The sequence below is a fragment of the Notolepis coatsorum genome (assembly GCF_963971535.1).
Source record: "Notolepis coatsorum genome assembly, chromosome: 3".
NCBI classification, from domain to species: Eukaryota; Metazoa; Chordata; class Actinopteri; order Aulopiformes; family Paralepididae; genus Notolepis; species Notolepis coatsorum.
In genome coordinates this window covers 45,759,650-45,773,150 of record NC_140167.1, presented here as the reverse complement: position 1 = coordinate 45,773,150, position 13,501 = coordinate 45,759,650, and the positions used below count along the sequence as shown (strand labels likewise).

Genomic DNA, 13,501 nt, shown 5'->3' with positions numbered 1-13,501 from the left:
TGTGCTCAACAAACATTAGCTAGATCTCATCCATCCCGTTCTTGGATGTAATGATAGTGTTATCATTTATCAATCATATCGCATATGTACACAAGCATATGAATGTGGACCCACACATTTTGAATCATGTTTAAAATGTCTTACAATGGAAAGGGCTAGTTATCTTTCATTGGTTCTTTAGATAAACACATTAACTCAAGTGAATATAACCTAAACATCTTACTTTTAAACATGATCTATGTTGTTTGTGTTCCAAGTTTTCAACATTGAAAGCTTATAAAGTCTAATCTAACGCTGTTTATGTGGACTACAATTCCTGTACTGCCATATATTGGGAACCGGAAGTGTTTGTTTAGCTCCCATGGTCAGTATGACCGGTACGCCCACAGATGTATTATAATTCTGAAACAGACATTGTAATTAGCTTTATGTGACTTATAATGTGTAAATTAAAGCACATAAACACTCAAGTGATCTGAGATAGTTGTAATTTGCTTTAACTGATAGTTGTGTATATGTACAGTTTCTACGTCAAATGACTCCCTTTTCTTGACTCCTTTTGTATCACAAAAAGTACTGAATTTGCAAATCTGGTATGTCATAAATGTACAGATGTAGCAGTACTGACTATCTGTCTGTCATGTATGTCATAATATGTTCTGATAAATTGAAAATGGGGGACCCTGATGTAAACAAATCTGGTATTGAAAATGGGGGACCCTGATGTAAACAAGACTAAAGTCTCTCTCTGGTCTGCATCCCCTTAACAATTGTGTATTGAGCTGTGCTGTATTGTACCCATTCTGCAATCTGTTAATAAAGTTTTCAATCAATCAATGCATCTATATTTATGATTTTTATACTCACCGGGGACAGCTGTTGTGTTGGGTTGGATCCGTTACGTGTCGTCAGCAACCCGCATCTCGCCACCTCAACTCAACATTTTCCAATAGCAGCGCGCACATACATATACAAATAAAACATATACTACACGTGGATTTCACGCACCTACGGCCTTGGGCACATTAAACTTTACGTTCGCCTATGGATAGTTTAATATAAAATCATAGCTTCACGGCGCGCATAGCGTGACGTCATCGCTCCATGCGACGTTCGTGCGTTCTCATTCGCCTCGGAAATAACGCTTTGCAATTCATACAGTATTTTTCCAACGAGCTCTCAATAGCCTGGAATTCCTATACCAGCGTTTTGTTACCGAATGATCGCGCCTGTGCATATGTGAAACGTAAACAAACTGAAACGATAAACTATACTTCCCCAAATGGTTGTTCCCGTGGGCCGGTGTTCTGCGGAATCCGGAAATTACTATTCTAGTTTGTTCCCGTGAACTGCACTTCAATGTTATTCTTTGTATAACGGTAACTGTCTCTCAATGCTCGTCGCGCTATCCGCACATTCCGCAGCCGTTTCTTGACTCAATAAAGCAACGCGACGGGTCCTATAATACTTGTGCACATACAAACGAGGCTTAAACAGACAAACAAACACTAATACATATAAGTTAACGTGTGTATATATCTGACTGTATTGGATCGCTTTACGTTTAGTCGACCAACATCTGTATTGTTCCAACATCTGTTGCGACAAGGCATTTATACCCTTGATCTATAACTACACATCGTTATTAAAATCATAACGACCGAACCTGACTTCGAAATTTACCAGCGATATATTAGATTATATATACCGTTTAATCATTACTCTCGGTCTCTTTTACTCGCGACTAATGTCCTGTTTAATGTACTTTCCGCGACTGATGTCCCGTTTAATGTACATTCACGTACTCTCGGGACATCGCGTAATCATGTACTAACTAGGACATCGCGTGATAATCTTCCCGCTATCTGTATTGATCAATTGGTTAATTTAATCCAAAATACATCGTTTTCAGGAAAGGAAGAGATTGTGGGCTTAGTTTGAGGTTGAAACAATGTTATGACGCTACTCTGGTAATTTCTAATTATGATTCTATCCGCTTCTCGGTCCTACTTCCCGCCTCTTTGCAAAGGAATCACAGAACGTTTTTAACAGAGTAGCGTTTTCCAAGGATATCACATCATAATAAGCTCACGTATCTATTTTGTTGCCTATATTTTTAGTCTGCATCAGCTAGACTAGGGGTAGCAATCCAACAACCTGTGTGGTGTGCCTTAACTTTTGGTCGGCTCCGACTCGACCTGGAATAGCACTTCAACCATTGTGCCTAAACTTTTTGGGACTAGCACATATAACCCATCCTTTCAGAACCTCCTGATAAGGACCCAGGTGCACGCGCGCCCTGGTAACGATTCTCAATACAGATCAGATATATTAATGCACATTATTCTACTCAGCCATGATCTCAATATTGGACAACATTCTGTAATATTCACCTGGCACAGAGAAAAGCGGGAAGATTTGAATTCCTTCCATACATTTTTGGTCGACCATCCTATTATACTCACTTTTCTCTGTATAGTTGAATGATACAGCACGCCGGGAGGACGCAAAAAGTCCGTCACAAGTTCGTAGACGCCAATTGTGGGATATTAGTGGATATCCTGATGAAGAATGTCTCAGTCAACCGAGGCTTGGATAATAACAAGGTTTATTAACCAAACAGATAGAATACATAGAGAGAATGGCTGAGGCTCTCGCCCCAGGTGATCAGCTGAAATTACCCAGGTAAGAACCTTGATTGTGGTCGGGAAGAGCCCTTTATAGTTCAACAAAGGGGGTGTGTGGTCCCATTTGATAGGTCAGATGGGGGGGAGGGGGTACAGGTTTGGGGGACACAGGGGAGGGGGGTGTCTTATTCCACAGAGAGGGGGGGGGCACAGGTTAAGGGAACACAGGGGAGGGGGATATATTTACATGAGGATTATTATACCACACAAGCCATACCACAATGATAGAATAATTCCAGGAATTATATGTATAGTAAATATGTTTTGTAAACGAATTGCAGGCTCTGAATGTAAAGTACCTTTTACTAAACATGTGTAAACACACAGGACGTGTTTGGAAAGCATACAACATGGCTTAAAGATGTGTTTTGCGATTAACACTTAATTTAAGTAATTAATTAATGAAGTTGTATTTAAAGACAACACAGTTCTTCAATCTTGTCATTATTTCCCATATCATTCTGCATGTTTTTCTGTAGCTCTACAGAGTCCAAGAGATGAAATAAGTGCATGTGCCTGGAAGCATTTCAGGGACACACTGTAGGTTGCTGTGAGATCCGACGTCTGGGCAGGTGTGAGGAACGTCAGAATATATATCTCTGTGTTGATTGAGTTAACACGTTTCTAACATCCTATAACATCCCCTCTCCTCCCCCCCACGCACCCAGATCCGTGTTTAATTTCCTGAGGGCTTACGGGAAAAAAGAAACAGGCAGGGGATCCTGCCTCTCCCACACGATGGATTAAAAAAAGAAAAGAAAAAAATGATTTTTTTGTATGCAGTCAGGCCACTGAACTTAGAAGCAGGCCAGGCCAGTGTTTCTAGTTGCACCAGCGCAATAGTTAGATAACCTAGGTGGGGAACAACCAGGAGATCACTGCAACTCACACAAGTTGGAGAACTATCTCTCTCTCTCTCTCTTGCTCTCACACACACAAAGGGAGCCGCATGTGATTGGTGGAGGCGGGACCCTTACAAAAAACTGCTAATCATTGACACATGCTAGCCTGTAATAATCCCCCCCAGAAAAATCTACTTTGCATTTGATATATTGCAAATATATGCCATCACACACACTGGCATTTAAAGGATTATAATTATAAAATGAATATGTGGTGTTATGATCAGGGCTGAAGTTGAATAAAATATTGTATTTATCAATTACAAAAAAACTGAAAATCCATAAAAATCTGTGTTGTTGCTAATCATACATATGCTAGCCTGTTTTTTAACAATAATTTGTGATGCCATCACAAACACTGGCATTTAAAGGGTACAAATAAAAAAATTCCTGCACCAGAATGCAGGAAATGAAGTCTTTGTAACAAAGAAAATCCTGGTGGGGGACCCCCAGACCCCCTGCTTAAAAAGTGGCCTGACTGGGGCTATATTTTGCACTATATTTCCTGGCCTGAATGATTTCCCCAGTCCGGCCCTGGTTAAAAGCCTCCTTATTAGTGTGTGTGCGTTTGAACGTTTGCATGTTTCAACCATACATTTCCATTTATAACAACACATTTTTATTTTTATTTTTTTTTACCTCCTATAATAGTGGGGGTCGCAGCTCTCTGACACCGTTTTTTTTGGGTCGCGGCCTGAAAAGTTTGGGAAATAATGCTGAAAACCACACAATCTGGCAACCGCTCTGGGCGGAGCTTCGGGGAGTCTGGTAGTAGAGCAGCAGCACTTGCACTTTCAGAAGGCGCTGCACTCGCTCAGAGTCAGTCAGACTCTACGACGTCGGCGTATGAGCATTTAAAAGAGTTTTAGTTAAAGTCAGTAAATGTTTTGCACTTTGAATATTGAACTTTGAGGTACAACCTTAGTTTCATACCTGGTTCCTACCTCGTGTTGTGTTAGTACAGAGTTATGTCGGCACACATATGACTTTGCACAATGACTACTTTCACTTTTGGTACTTTAAGTATATTTAGATTATTATACTTAATAAAGACCATTCAAGAAGCACGTTTTTCCTCATGTTTTTGAAAATATACTGTAGAGATGAAAGCTGCTACTAGTGTGGACTGAATGGGCGGCAGCAAAGCGTTATGGAAATGCCAGTATTCTGTGGTTCTATTATGGGTTGTGGCAATACATTTGAAAAATAATAGCTTGCAGCAACGTATTGAAAAAAGAACTATAAACTATAAATTAGTTCATTTTTGAAACCATGAACTTTAGTTACAACTTTTTTATTTTGAACTATGAACTGAACTAGTTCATTTGAAAATGTGTGAACTGTAAACTGAACTAGTTCATGTAGAAAGTGAACTTTCCCAACACTGCCCCTGGCTTAGTCTATCAGTCTGAACAATAGCATCTCCCACTTGTGTGCATCTTAAAATGCTAGATGCTATAATTGGGTACCTCAGACGAAGAACCATATACCGGTAAGTCTGTTTGATGTTTTCAGAGGAACAGTGTTTTCAAACTTTATTATCTAGATGATAAGTTAGAGTGTTTGTGTTCATTCATAGTTCAAGACAGTAGAGGTTGAGTACTTTATTATCTATATGATACATTAGAGTGTTTGTGTTCATTCAGAGTTAAAGACAGTAGAGGTTGAGTACTTTATTATCTAAATATGGTACGTTAGAGTGTTTGTGTTCATTCAGAGTTAAAGACAGTAGAGGCTAGTACTTTCTGGTGATATATCACATTCACACTCCGATTTTACAACTGCAAATACATGGGCTATCCCAATTCAAAACAGACTTATATGGTTCTTCAGTGCAAGGGTTCAATTATATATATTTATATACATTTGTATATATTTGTGTGTGTGTTGCAGGAGCCGAGGCACTTTGAGAAGGACGTCCTTCAGCTCAACACCTACGTGGCCTTGTTCAGTTTCATTCCACAGGAGAGTCACGATCTGGAGATGAGGTCAGATCACACACACACACATGCACATGCATGCACTAGGCCTGTCCCCGACTATGTATTTGTATAGTGTTTTATTTAAAAAAAAAAAAAATTATCATTCCATTGTGTCTGTGTCTTAATGTCTGAAGGAGTCGACTGAAAGCTTCTTTTCCTCTGCGAAAGCATGCAATTGGTCCACTGATGGATACATCTTGATATTTGTCTAGTCTAGTGTGTTTATTAGACAGGTGGAATCCTCTTTCAGTGCCTCTGTGCCCGTTTTCTTAGGCAGTTAGCCTCGCTGGCATGCGTGCCATTAGTGTTAGCCACGCTTCTAGGCCTCTTTGCTTTTCGAAAGAATGATCCAAAAAATTTGACTTCGACTACGGCTCCTTTCGATCGATTAGTCGACTATTCGACTAGTCGAGGTCAGCCCTAGCATGCACAGACACAGACTATCGGCAGTACTCAGTGTGAACCTACCCAGGGATTCCATATGAAATATAGCTGGTTGATTGAATATGACATATCCACTGTGGTTTCTTTGGATCCATATTTCCCAGTCAAAACCTTCAGAGACATTGACATCCCACTCTACCAGTCAAAATGGCTTTAGCTTCTACTTCCTTAGATATCAAAACAGTCAATTCTTCAGTTCTGAATCCAGTTCTTTAAAAAAAAATATATATATATAATATATAAATATATATATATAAATATAATATACATATATTTTTAATTATAAATATATGATGTTTTCGAAACCTTGCATACAAGACAAGTCAAATCAAGTGCTCCTGAAGTTACCTAAAACGTGACACGAAATCTTGAGAAATGAACATTCTAATTATGACGGCTGCTGTGCCCTTGAAAGCTACAGAGTTTTAAAATCCTTCGATACAATTCCGAGATAACATTCCCCAAAACCTACACACCTGTGCAGTGTTAATGATTAAAAACGTAAAACATGAATCTGTCAAGTAGCACCGCGTCCACCCTTCATCACTAATGTCACTAAGGCGACATCTTGTCAACATGTCCAAAGACACACACCTTCAGAAACAGTCTCAAACAGAGACGGTAATTATCTGCTACAGTATTGTTGTCTTACTGGTTTGATTTTTGATTTAATTTTATTAGGTACAGTATCATACATACATACACAACATTGTAGTATCATGACCCTGCACTCCAGAGGATTGCACTTAAAAGCATTACTTAAAACACTTATTTCCAAAGTGGTCCTCGATGGAAAACATAAAAACACAGTAAAACACAATAGAAAAACACAATACCAATAAAAACAAAATACGATAAAAAACAAACACAATAAAAACACAATAAAACAAGACATAAAATACGTTTCGTACCCTGCACTACATACACTAAGAGAAGATGGACAATTTTTTTAATCTCAAACCTACACTTCTTCCCAAAGAAGCGCCTTTACTTTTTGCCAGCTTTAGTCTGGCTTTGCTTGATGTGCACAGGCAGGCTGTTCCATATGGAGATACCAGTGTATAAGAATGAATTTCTGGCCGTCTTACTCTTTACACCAGGAACACAGCAGGACATACAGTAATGCTAGCTCTTGTGTTACGGTGGTTTTTATTTCTTACCATGTCCACATTTGAGGACATGTACTGTGGGGCCATTAACTATGGTAGCAGTGTCTGAATGGTTGCTGTAAGAACAAGATGTCTTACTAGATTCCGCTACAGCACATCTTCCTGGTATCAGTCTTAGGAAACTATAAAAGAAGGAAGGGTCATCACGTCTGTGTGAATACTGTGCTGTGCTTGGTGCTTCAACTGATTACCTGTCTCTGACTGTCCTGTCCACAATAAAGCAGAAATGCCCTAAAAATATCAACAACAAAAAAAAGAAATAACTATGCAACAAATTGCCGATGATTCTGACACCCAAGGCAATAACCCATTTAAATGAGATGGCGATCCCATTCAACTCAACGTCGGCCGAACAGAACATTTTCACACTTGGCAGCAGCACCAACAATGTGCGTTCACGCGCGACACAGTGATGTAATAACCCTCAAGTTTCAAGTTTCAAGTTTCTTTAATAGTTGTCATACAGAAGTACAGAATACTTTTATACAAAATGCTTCTTACTGTTACGCTCCAGAGACTGTGCTAGACAGGATAAGTATGCAATAAAATAGTATAGCATGTAAAATAGAAGTAAAAATAGAAGTCACAGTGTTCAGTATAGACATATTTACAATGTTCGATGCAGAATAGAAGTAACTGAGTTACCATACAATATACAATATACTATGCAATGTACTAATATACAATACTATATAGTGCAAAGCAGAAATGGGATGAGGTACCATTTAGGTATAATTTACAGTAAGGTGTACGAGTTGTAGTGCAAATCCTTTACCAATAAATATAAAGTGTGTTTAGGTGATCTAAAGTTTGCTTAAAGTGAGTGTGTGCGTGTGGATGTGTGTGCTGTGTGCATTTGATGGTTGTTGCATAGTGTTTATTGTTCGTTGAGCAGCCTGATGGCCTGGGGATAGAAGCTGCTTCTGAGTCTTTCTGTGCTCACCATGAGACTCCGGTATCGCTTGCCTGACCGCAGCAGTTCAAAGAGGCAGTTGTTTGGGTGGCTGGAGTCCTTGATGATTCTCTTAGCCTTACCCCTGCACCGCTTGTTGTAAATGTTCTGGAGGGTGGGAAGCCCCCCTCCAATTGTGCGTTCGGCTGAACGTGTCACTCTCTGTAGTCTGCTTCGGTCTTGTGCAGTGCTATTCCCAAACCAGGAGGTGATGTTGCCAGTCAGGATGCTCTCTATTGTACATGAGTAGAAGTTCTTAAGGATCTTCTGACTGACTTGGAACTTCCTTAGGCGCCTGAGGAAGTAGAGGCATTGTCGTGCCTTCTTCACAACACTGTCAATGTGTGTGGTCCATGTCAAGTCCTCGGATATGTGGGCTCCGAGGTACTTAAAACTGTTCACTCTCTCAACCGGTGCCCCGTCGATGCTGAGGGGACTGTAGTCCCTGACCCCCGACCTCCTCACAATCATCTCCTTTGTTTTGCTGACGTTCAGGGAGAGGCTGTTCTCCTTGCACCATCCCGCCAGGACCTTGACCACTTCCAGGTAGGCCCTCTCGTCGTTTGCAGAGATCAGGCCCACCACTACTGTGTCGTCAGCAAATTTGATGATTGTGTTGTTACTCCGCTGAGCCACACAGTCATGTGTGTACAGGGAGTAGAGGAGGGAACTCAGAACACAGCCCTGGGGGGCCCCTATGTTGAGGGTGATGGATGAGGAGGTGCAGTTGCCTGCTCTCACCACCTGGGGTCTGCCCGTCAGGAAGTCCAAGACCCACTGGCAGAGGTCATAGTTCAAGCCCAGGTCCCTGAGCTTGGCTATGAGTTTGGAGGGGACTATGGTATTGAATGCTGAGCTGTAGTCGATGAATAGCATTCTCACATAGTTCCCCTTCCTCTTGTCCAGGTGTGATGCTGCTGTGTGCAGCACATGGGCTATGGTGTCCTCAGTGGACCTGTTGGGGCGGTATGCAAATTGCAGGGGGTCCAGGTTGATGGGGAGGAAGTGCTTCTCAAAGCACTTCATGGCTATGGAGGTGAGAGCTACAGGGCGGTAGTCGTTGAGGCAAGCAGGCTTGGATTTTTTAGGTACAGGGATGATAGTGGACTTCTTCAGGCAGGTGGGGATGACAGCCTGTTCTAACCAGTTGGTCGGCACAGACTTTTAGGACGCGGCCGGGGATGCCGTCCGGCCCTGCTGCCTTCCTGATATTCACTTTTTTAAAGGTCCACCTCACCTCATGCTCTGTTACCCTGAACACTGAGTCTCCATCAGCAGACCCCCCCCCCCCCCCCCCCATTGCCGTGGCTTGTAGGCTGGTGTTGTTATTACCAGCCTCAAACCTCGCATAGAAGGTATTGAGATCATTTGCTAAGGAGATGTCACTGTTCAGTTTGAGGGAGGTGCCTTTGTAGTCTGTCATCGTTTTCCTTCTTTTATAGCGTCCTTGGTAGCAGTGTCTGACTTGACTTACTAGATTCACTCACCGGTCACCGCTTTCTCTATAATATTGCCTCTATAACTGCAATAGCAGTTACTCTTGGATTTCCTTAAATGCTGAGGTGTTTAAACGATGCCTTGGTGCACGCACACACAGACACACACGCATGCAGACACACAGACACACGCGCGCGCGCACACACACACGCACACACACACACACACACACACACACACACACACACACACACACACACACACATTTGAAATGTTTATTTATGTCCACATGAACAGAAGTACAAGGAAGCCTCATACAAGGGACATAAACACTGCCAGTGCAGTCAGAAAGTATGAAAGAACAGCCAGTTACAAAGTGCATGGACGGCAGAACGCTGTTACATACAGTATGGCTGAACTACTTGTCAGACACATCGGACACGAATCATGGGTAAAGGAAACAACGCCTTCTCCAAATTGAGCGGCTTCCTATAATATGTGATACTGAGCAGTACCTTGCTAACTGCTTGGCCTTCCTTTTGGGGAGACCGGCTATTTGTAGGCCCCTCACAACCAACTTGTGCACATGCCCTAGGCTTCCAAAGATAAAAACTAGAAGTTTACATCTGTAGCCTAGCTGTGAGATGGTCTGCTGTAGCTGTTGGTATTTCAACACATTGGTTAGAAAGGCTTCTTCTAAGCTGTAATCAAAAGTACAGCCAACCTCAAGAATGGACACCTCCCTAAGGTGTTCATTTACAACAAAGACATCAGGGGTGTTAGCTGTAATATTAGAGAACACAGAATCATCATTGCACAGGTTAAACATGCTTGGCTTCACAGTAGAATGCTTAAACAGCGTGATGGAGGACCTAAAAATAGAAGAGATATCTTTCGCTATCAAATCTACTATTCTGTCATGCCTACTTATGTAGAGGCCCCTGTATACATGGCAACCATTTAAGATGTGGGACATGGTTTCAGCTATTTGGGCATTGCCATGATGAATACAGTTAGGAGCATGATTGCCTGGGAACCAGATGGAGAGATTCAGTTTAGATGGTAAGACCTGTAATCTTGCTTTCAAAGTAAAGATAACAATGCACTCATCTATGGCAACATTTTTTAACACAGAGTGAGAGACAGAATGGTCCGCAGCAGGGAGACACGCAGTCTTCCCCTGCAGTCTCAACTCAGTCCATTGTTCCCGCTGTCTTTGCTGTTGTGCCCACAGGAGGCGACCACACACACACACACACACACACACACACACACACACACACACACACACACACACACACACACACACACACACACACACACACACATACACTGTATGTGTATTTACCACTAGTGATAAGCATACAGACATCTGTGAATGCAGTAATCAAGGGTGAATAGATATCTGGTCCTTGTCAGTGTTTTTAAGGTGCTCGCTTTGTTATGCAATGTCATCCAATCCAATCCAACTTTATTTATAAAGCGCTTTAACAGCCACAGGGGCACAAAGTGCTGTACAGGGGGAGCATATTAAAAACTATTAGCAGCACTAAAAATAGATTAAAAAAAAAAACAAGAGTACCAAAACAGAGATAAAAAACATTAGGTAAATATAGGCAGCAATACAAGTTTAAATAGATCAGAGTACTTAAAAAAAATATTTAAAAGCAAGGGAAACAGTAACAAAACGATACAACAACAACACAGTAAGACAATAAGATCATAAAATCAACAAGCTACATGGTGTCGAAAGCCAGAGAGAAGAGGTGGGTCTTAAGGAGGCCTTTAAAACGGGGCAGTGATGAGGCCTGCCTAATCTGCAGTGGCAGCTCATTCCACATTTTGGGGGCGGCAACGGAGAAAGCACGGTCCCCCCTGAGCTTACGCCTAGTTGTAGGCACTACTAGGAGCAGCTGGTCAGCTGACCTGAGAGAGCGAGAAGGTGTATAGACCTGCAACAGCTCAGAGAGGTAGGGTGGAGCAAGGTCATGAAGGGCTTTAAAAGCAAATAAAAGAATTTTAAAATGAATCCTAAAGTGCACTGGAAGCCAGTGGAGTGAAAATAAAATCGGTGAGATATGGTCATCTAAATGAGTGAGCCTGTTTGTTGTCATTCATATTGTTTTCAGGATGTAACAGATGATAATTTAGGTGTTCAGGAATAGATTGAATCACAAAGGATCCTATTTTTGGGAGAGGTAGAGAGGGTGTGTGCTAAGAGATATTTTAATCAGAGTGGCCTGGATATTTTCTTGTCTTCCTTAATGGTTTATGAATGTCAAATGAGTATCCTGGTAAAGCTTGCCCTTTAAAATGTTGGTCTTACTGTAGCCTACTTTTCTAAATGGCTTAAGAGATATGTTATTATGGATTTGAGTTCCACCAGCTTGCACCTTGTTATTATATAGGTGTGAGGTGTTTTTCTCTGCTCTAGTGTGGCTCGACTGCCACGAGATGGCAAAATAAATAGATACCGTTCCTGTTAAATCAACATGTGATAGAAAAGATAGTAACATGGTGGGTATTACACAATTGTCATTATGAATTGAAAATGGGGGACCCTGATGTAAGCAAGACGAAAGTCTTTCCCTGGTCTGCATCCCCTTAACAATTGTGTGTATTGAGCCGTACTGTATTGTACCCATTCTACAATCTGTTAATAAGTTTTCAATCAATCAATCAATACTGTCTCTATATATCACGGACCGATATTGTTGGCCCCCCGGACACAATCTGGAACCTAAAGCTCCCAATCTTCTCCCTACCTAAATGCCGACGGATAGGGCATCATCTGTGACAGGCCTGATAGGCCGCTAGGAAAGAGACCATTTCTTGTGAACAGTCCTTCAGCAGGTATCCATCTGCACTATAGTTCACTAAGTAATGCTAGTGGTCTAATGCACGTCTTTGTCAGGGAGTTCCAACATTTCTGGACCTCAACACCAGTAATCAATCTCTCTCTCTCTCTCTCTCTCTCTCTCTCTCTCTCTCTCTCTCTCTCTCTCTCTCTCTCTCTCTCTCTCTCTCTCTCTCTCTCTCTCTCTCTCTCTCCTCTCTCTCTCTCTCTCTCTCTCTCTCTCTCTCTCTCTCTCTCTCTCTCATACACACACACACACTCACACGATCGGGCCTTGCTCTCATAGCCATCCACCCGGTTAAGGCTACTGAGGCTAATGCCGTTATTGGTAATCAATAATCAGAAACGACGCCCCCCACCCCCCCCCCCCCCCCCCCTTTCATGCATTCATGGTGGACCATGATACCGACAATATGCATTTTGAGTTTTAGCTCTAGCTTCTGTATGGCCGAAACGCCATTCGATTTAACGTTATTAGCTTAGCGCCCTATAACTTGCGTTCCAGGAAATACCCCAGAACATTCTGCTATAACGTTCATATTCACGACGCTATAAAATGGGAACGTATTGATGAAAAAAATTTTTATTTAAGGCATATTGAAGGGACGGTTTATAGTGTCAATTGACAATGAGAATGGACAGATAGCAATAATATAAAGTATAGATTTAGCTCTACAAACAGCCTCACGCACAATGAAAGTTTGTTTTGATATGCTGGCCGTATAGAGTGGATTAGACGGATCCCAATGGCCTCGAATGTGTTAACACATTCAGCGCCAGGGATTAGTCTGGCCCTTGTGGCTAACGTGCCACGTTTCCATAATATATTTTCACTGTGCGTCACTATGTTTGGAGAGCTATATCTATATTCTATATTATAGCTATGGAGACAATGCTATAGTCCTTTGACAGTGACTTTCTTCCGTCAAACATGCAAAAAAGAGATACTTTTTTCATGCATACGTTCACGCGTTATCCTGTGGTGAATATAAGTATAGTTTTAGGAGTGATCCGGGATAATTCCTGAAACGCTGAGTTACAGGGCGCTACGTGTATTCTACTATAAGCGTT

At 41.6% G+C, this 13,501-nt stretch overlaps 1 protein-coding gene across 1 annotated transcript in view; it reads left to right on the top strand.

The window, feature by feature from the left end:
• Window positions 1-13,501, top strand: part of stac (SH3 and cysteine rich domain) — a 148,747-nt gene that overhangs the window by 101,051 nt on the left and 34,195 nt on the right. The window contains exon 8 of the mRNA XM_084310067.1: window positions 5,483-5,577. Coding sequence (XP_084166193.1) covers window positions 5,483-5,577 — 95 coding nt within the window. The remainder of the gene's footprint in view (window positions 1-5,482; window positions 5,578-13,501) is intronic.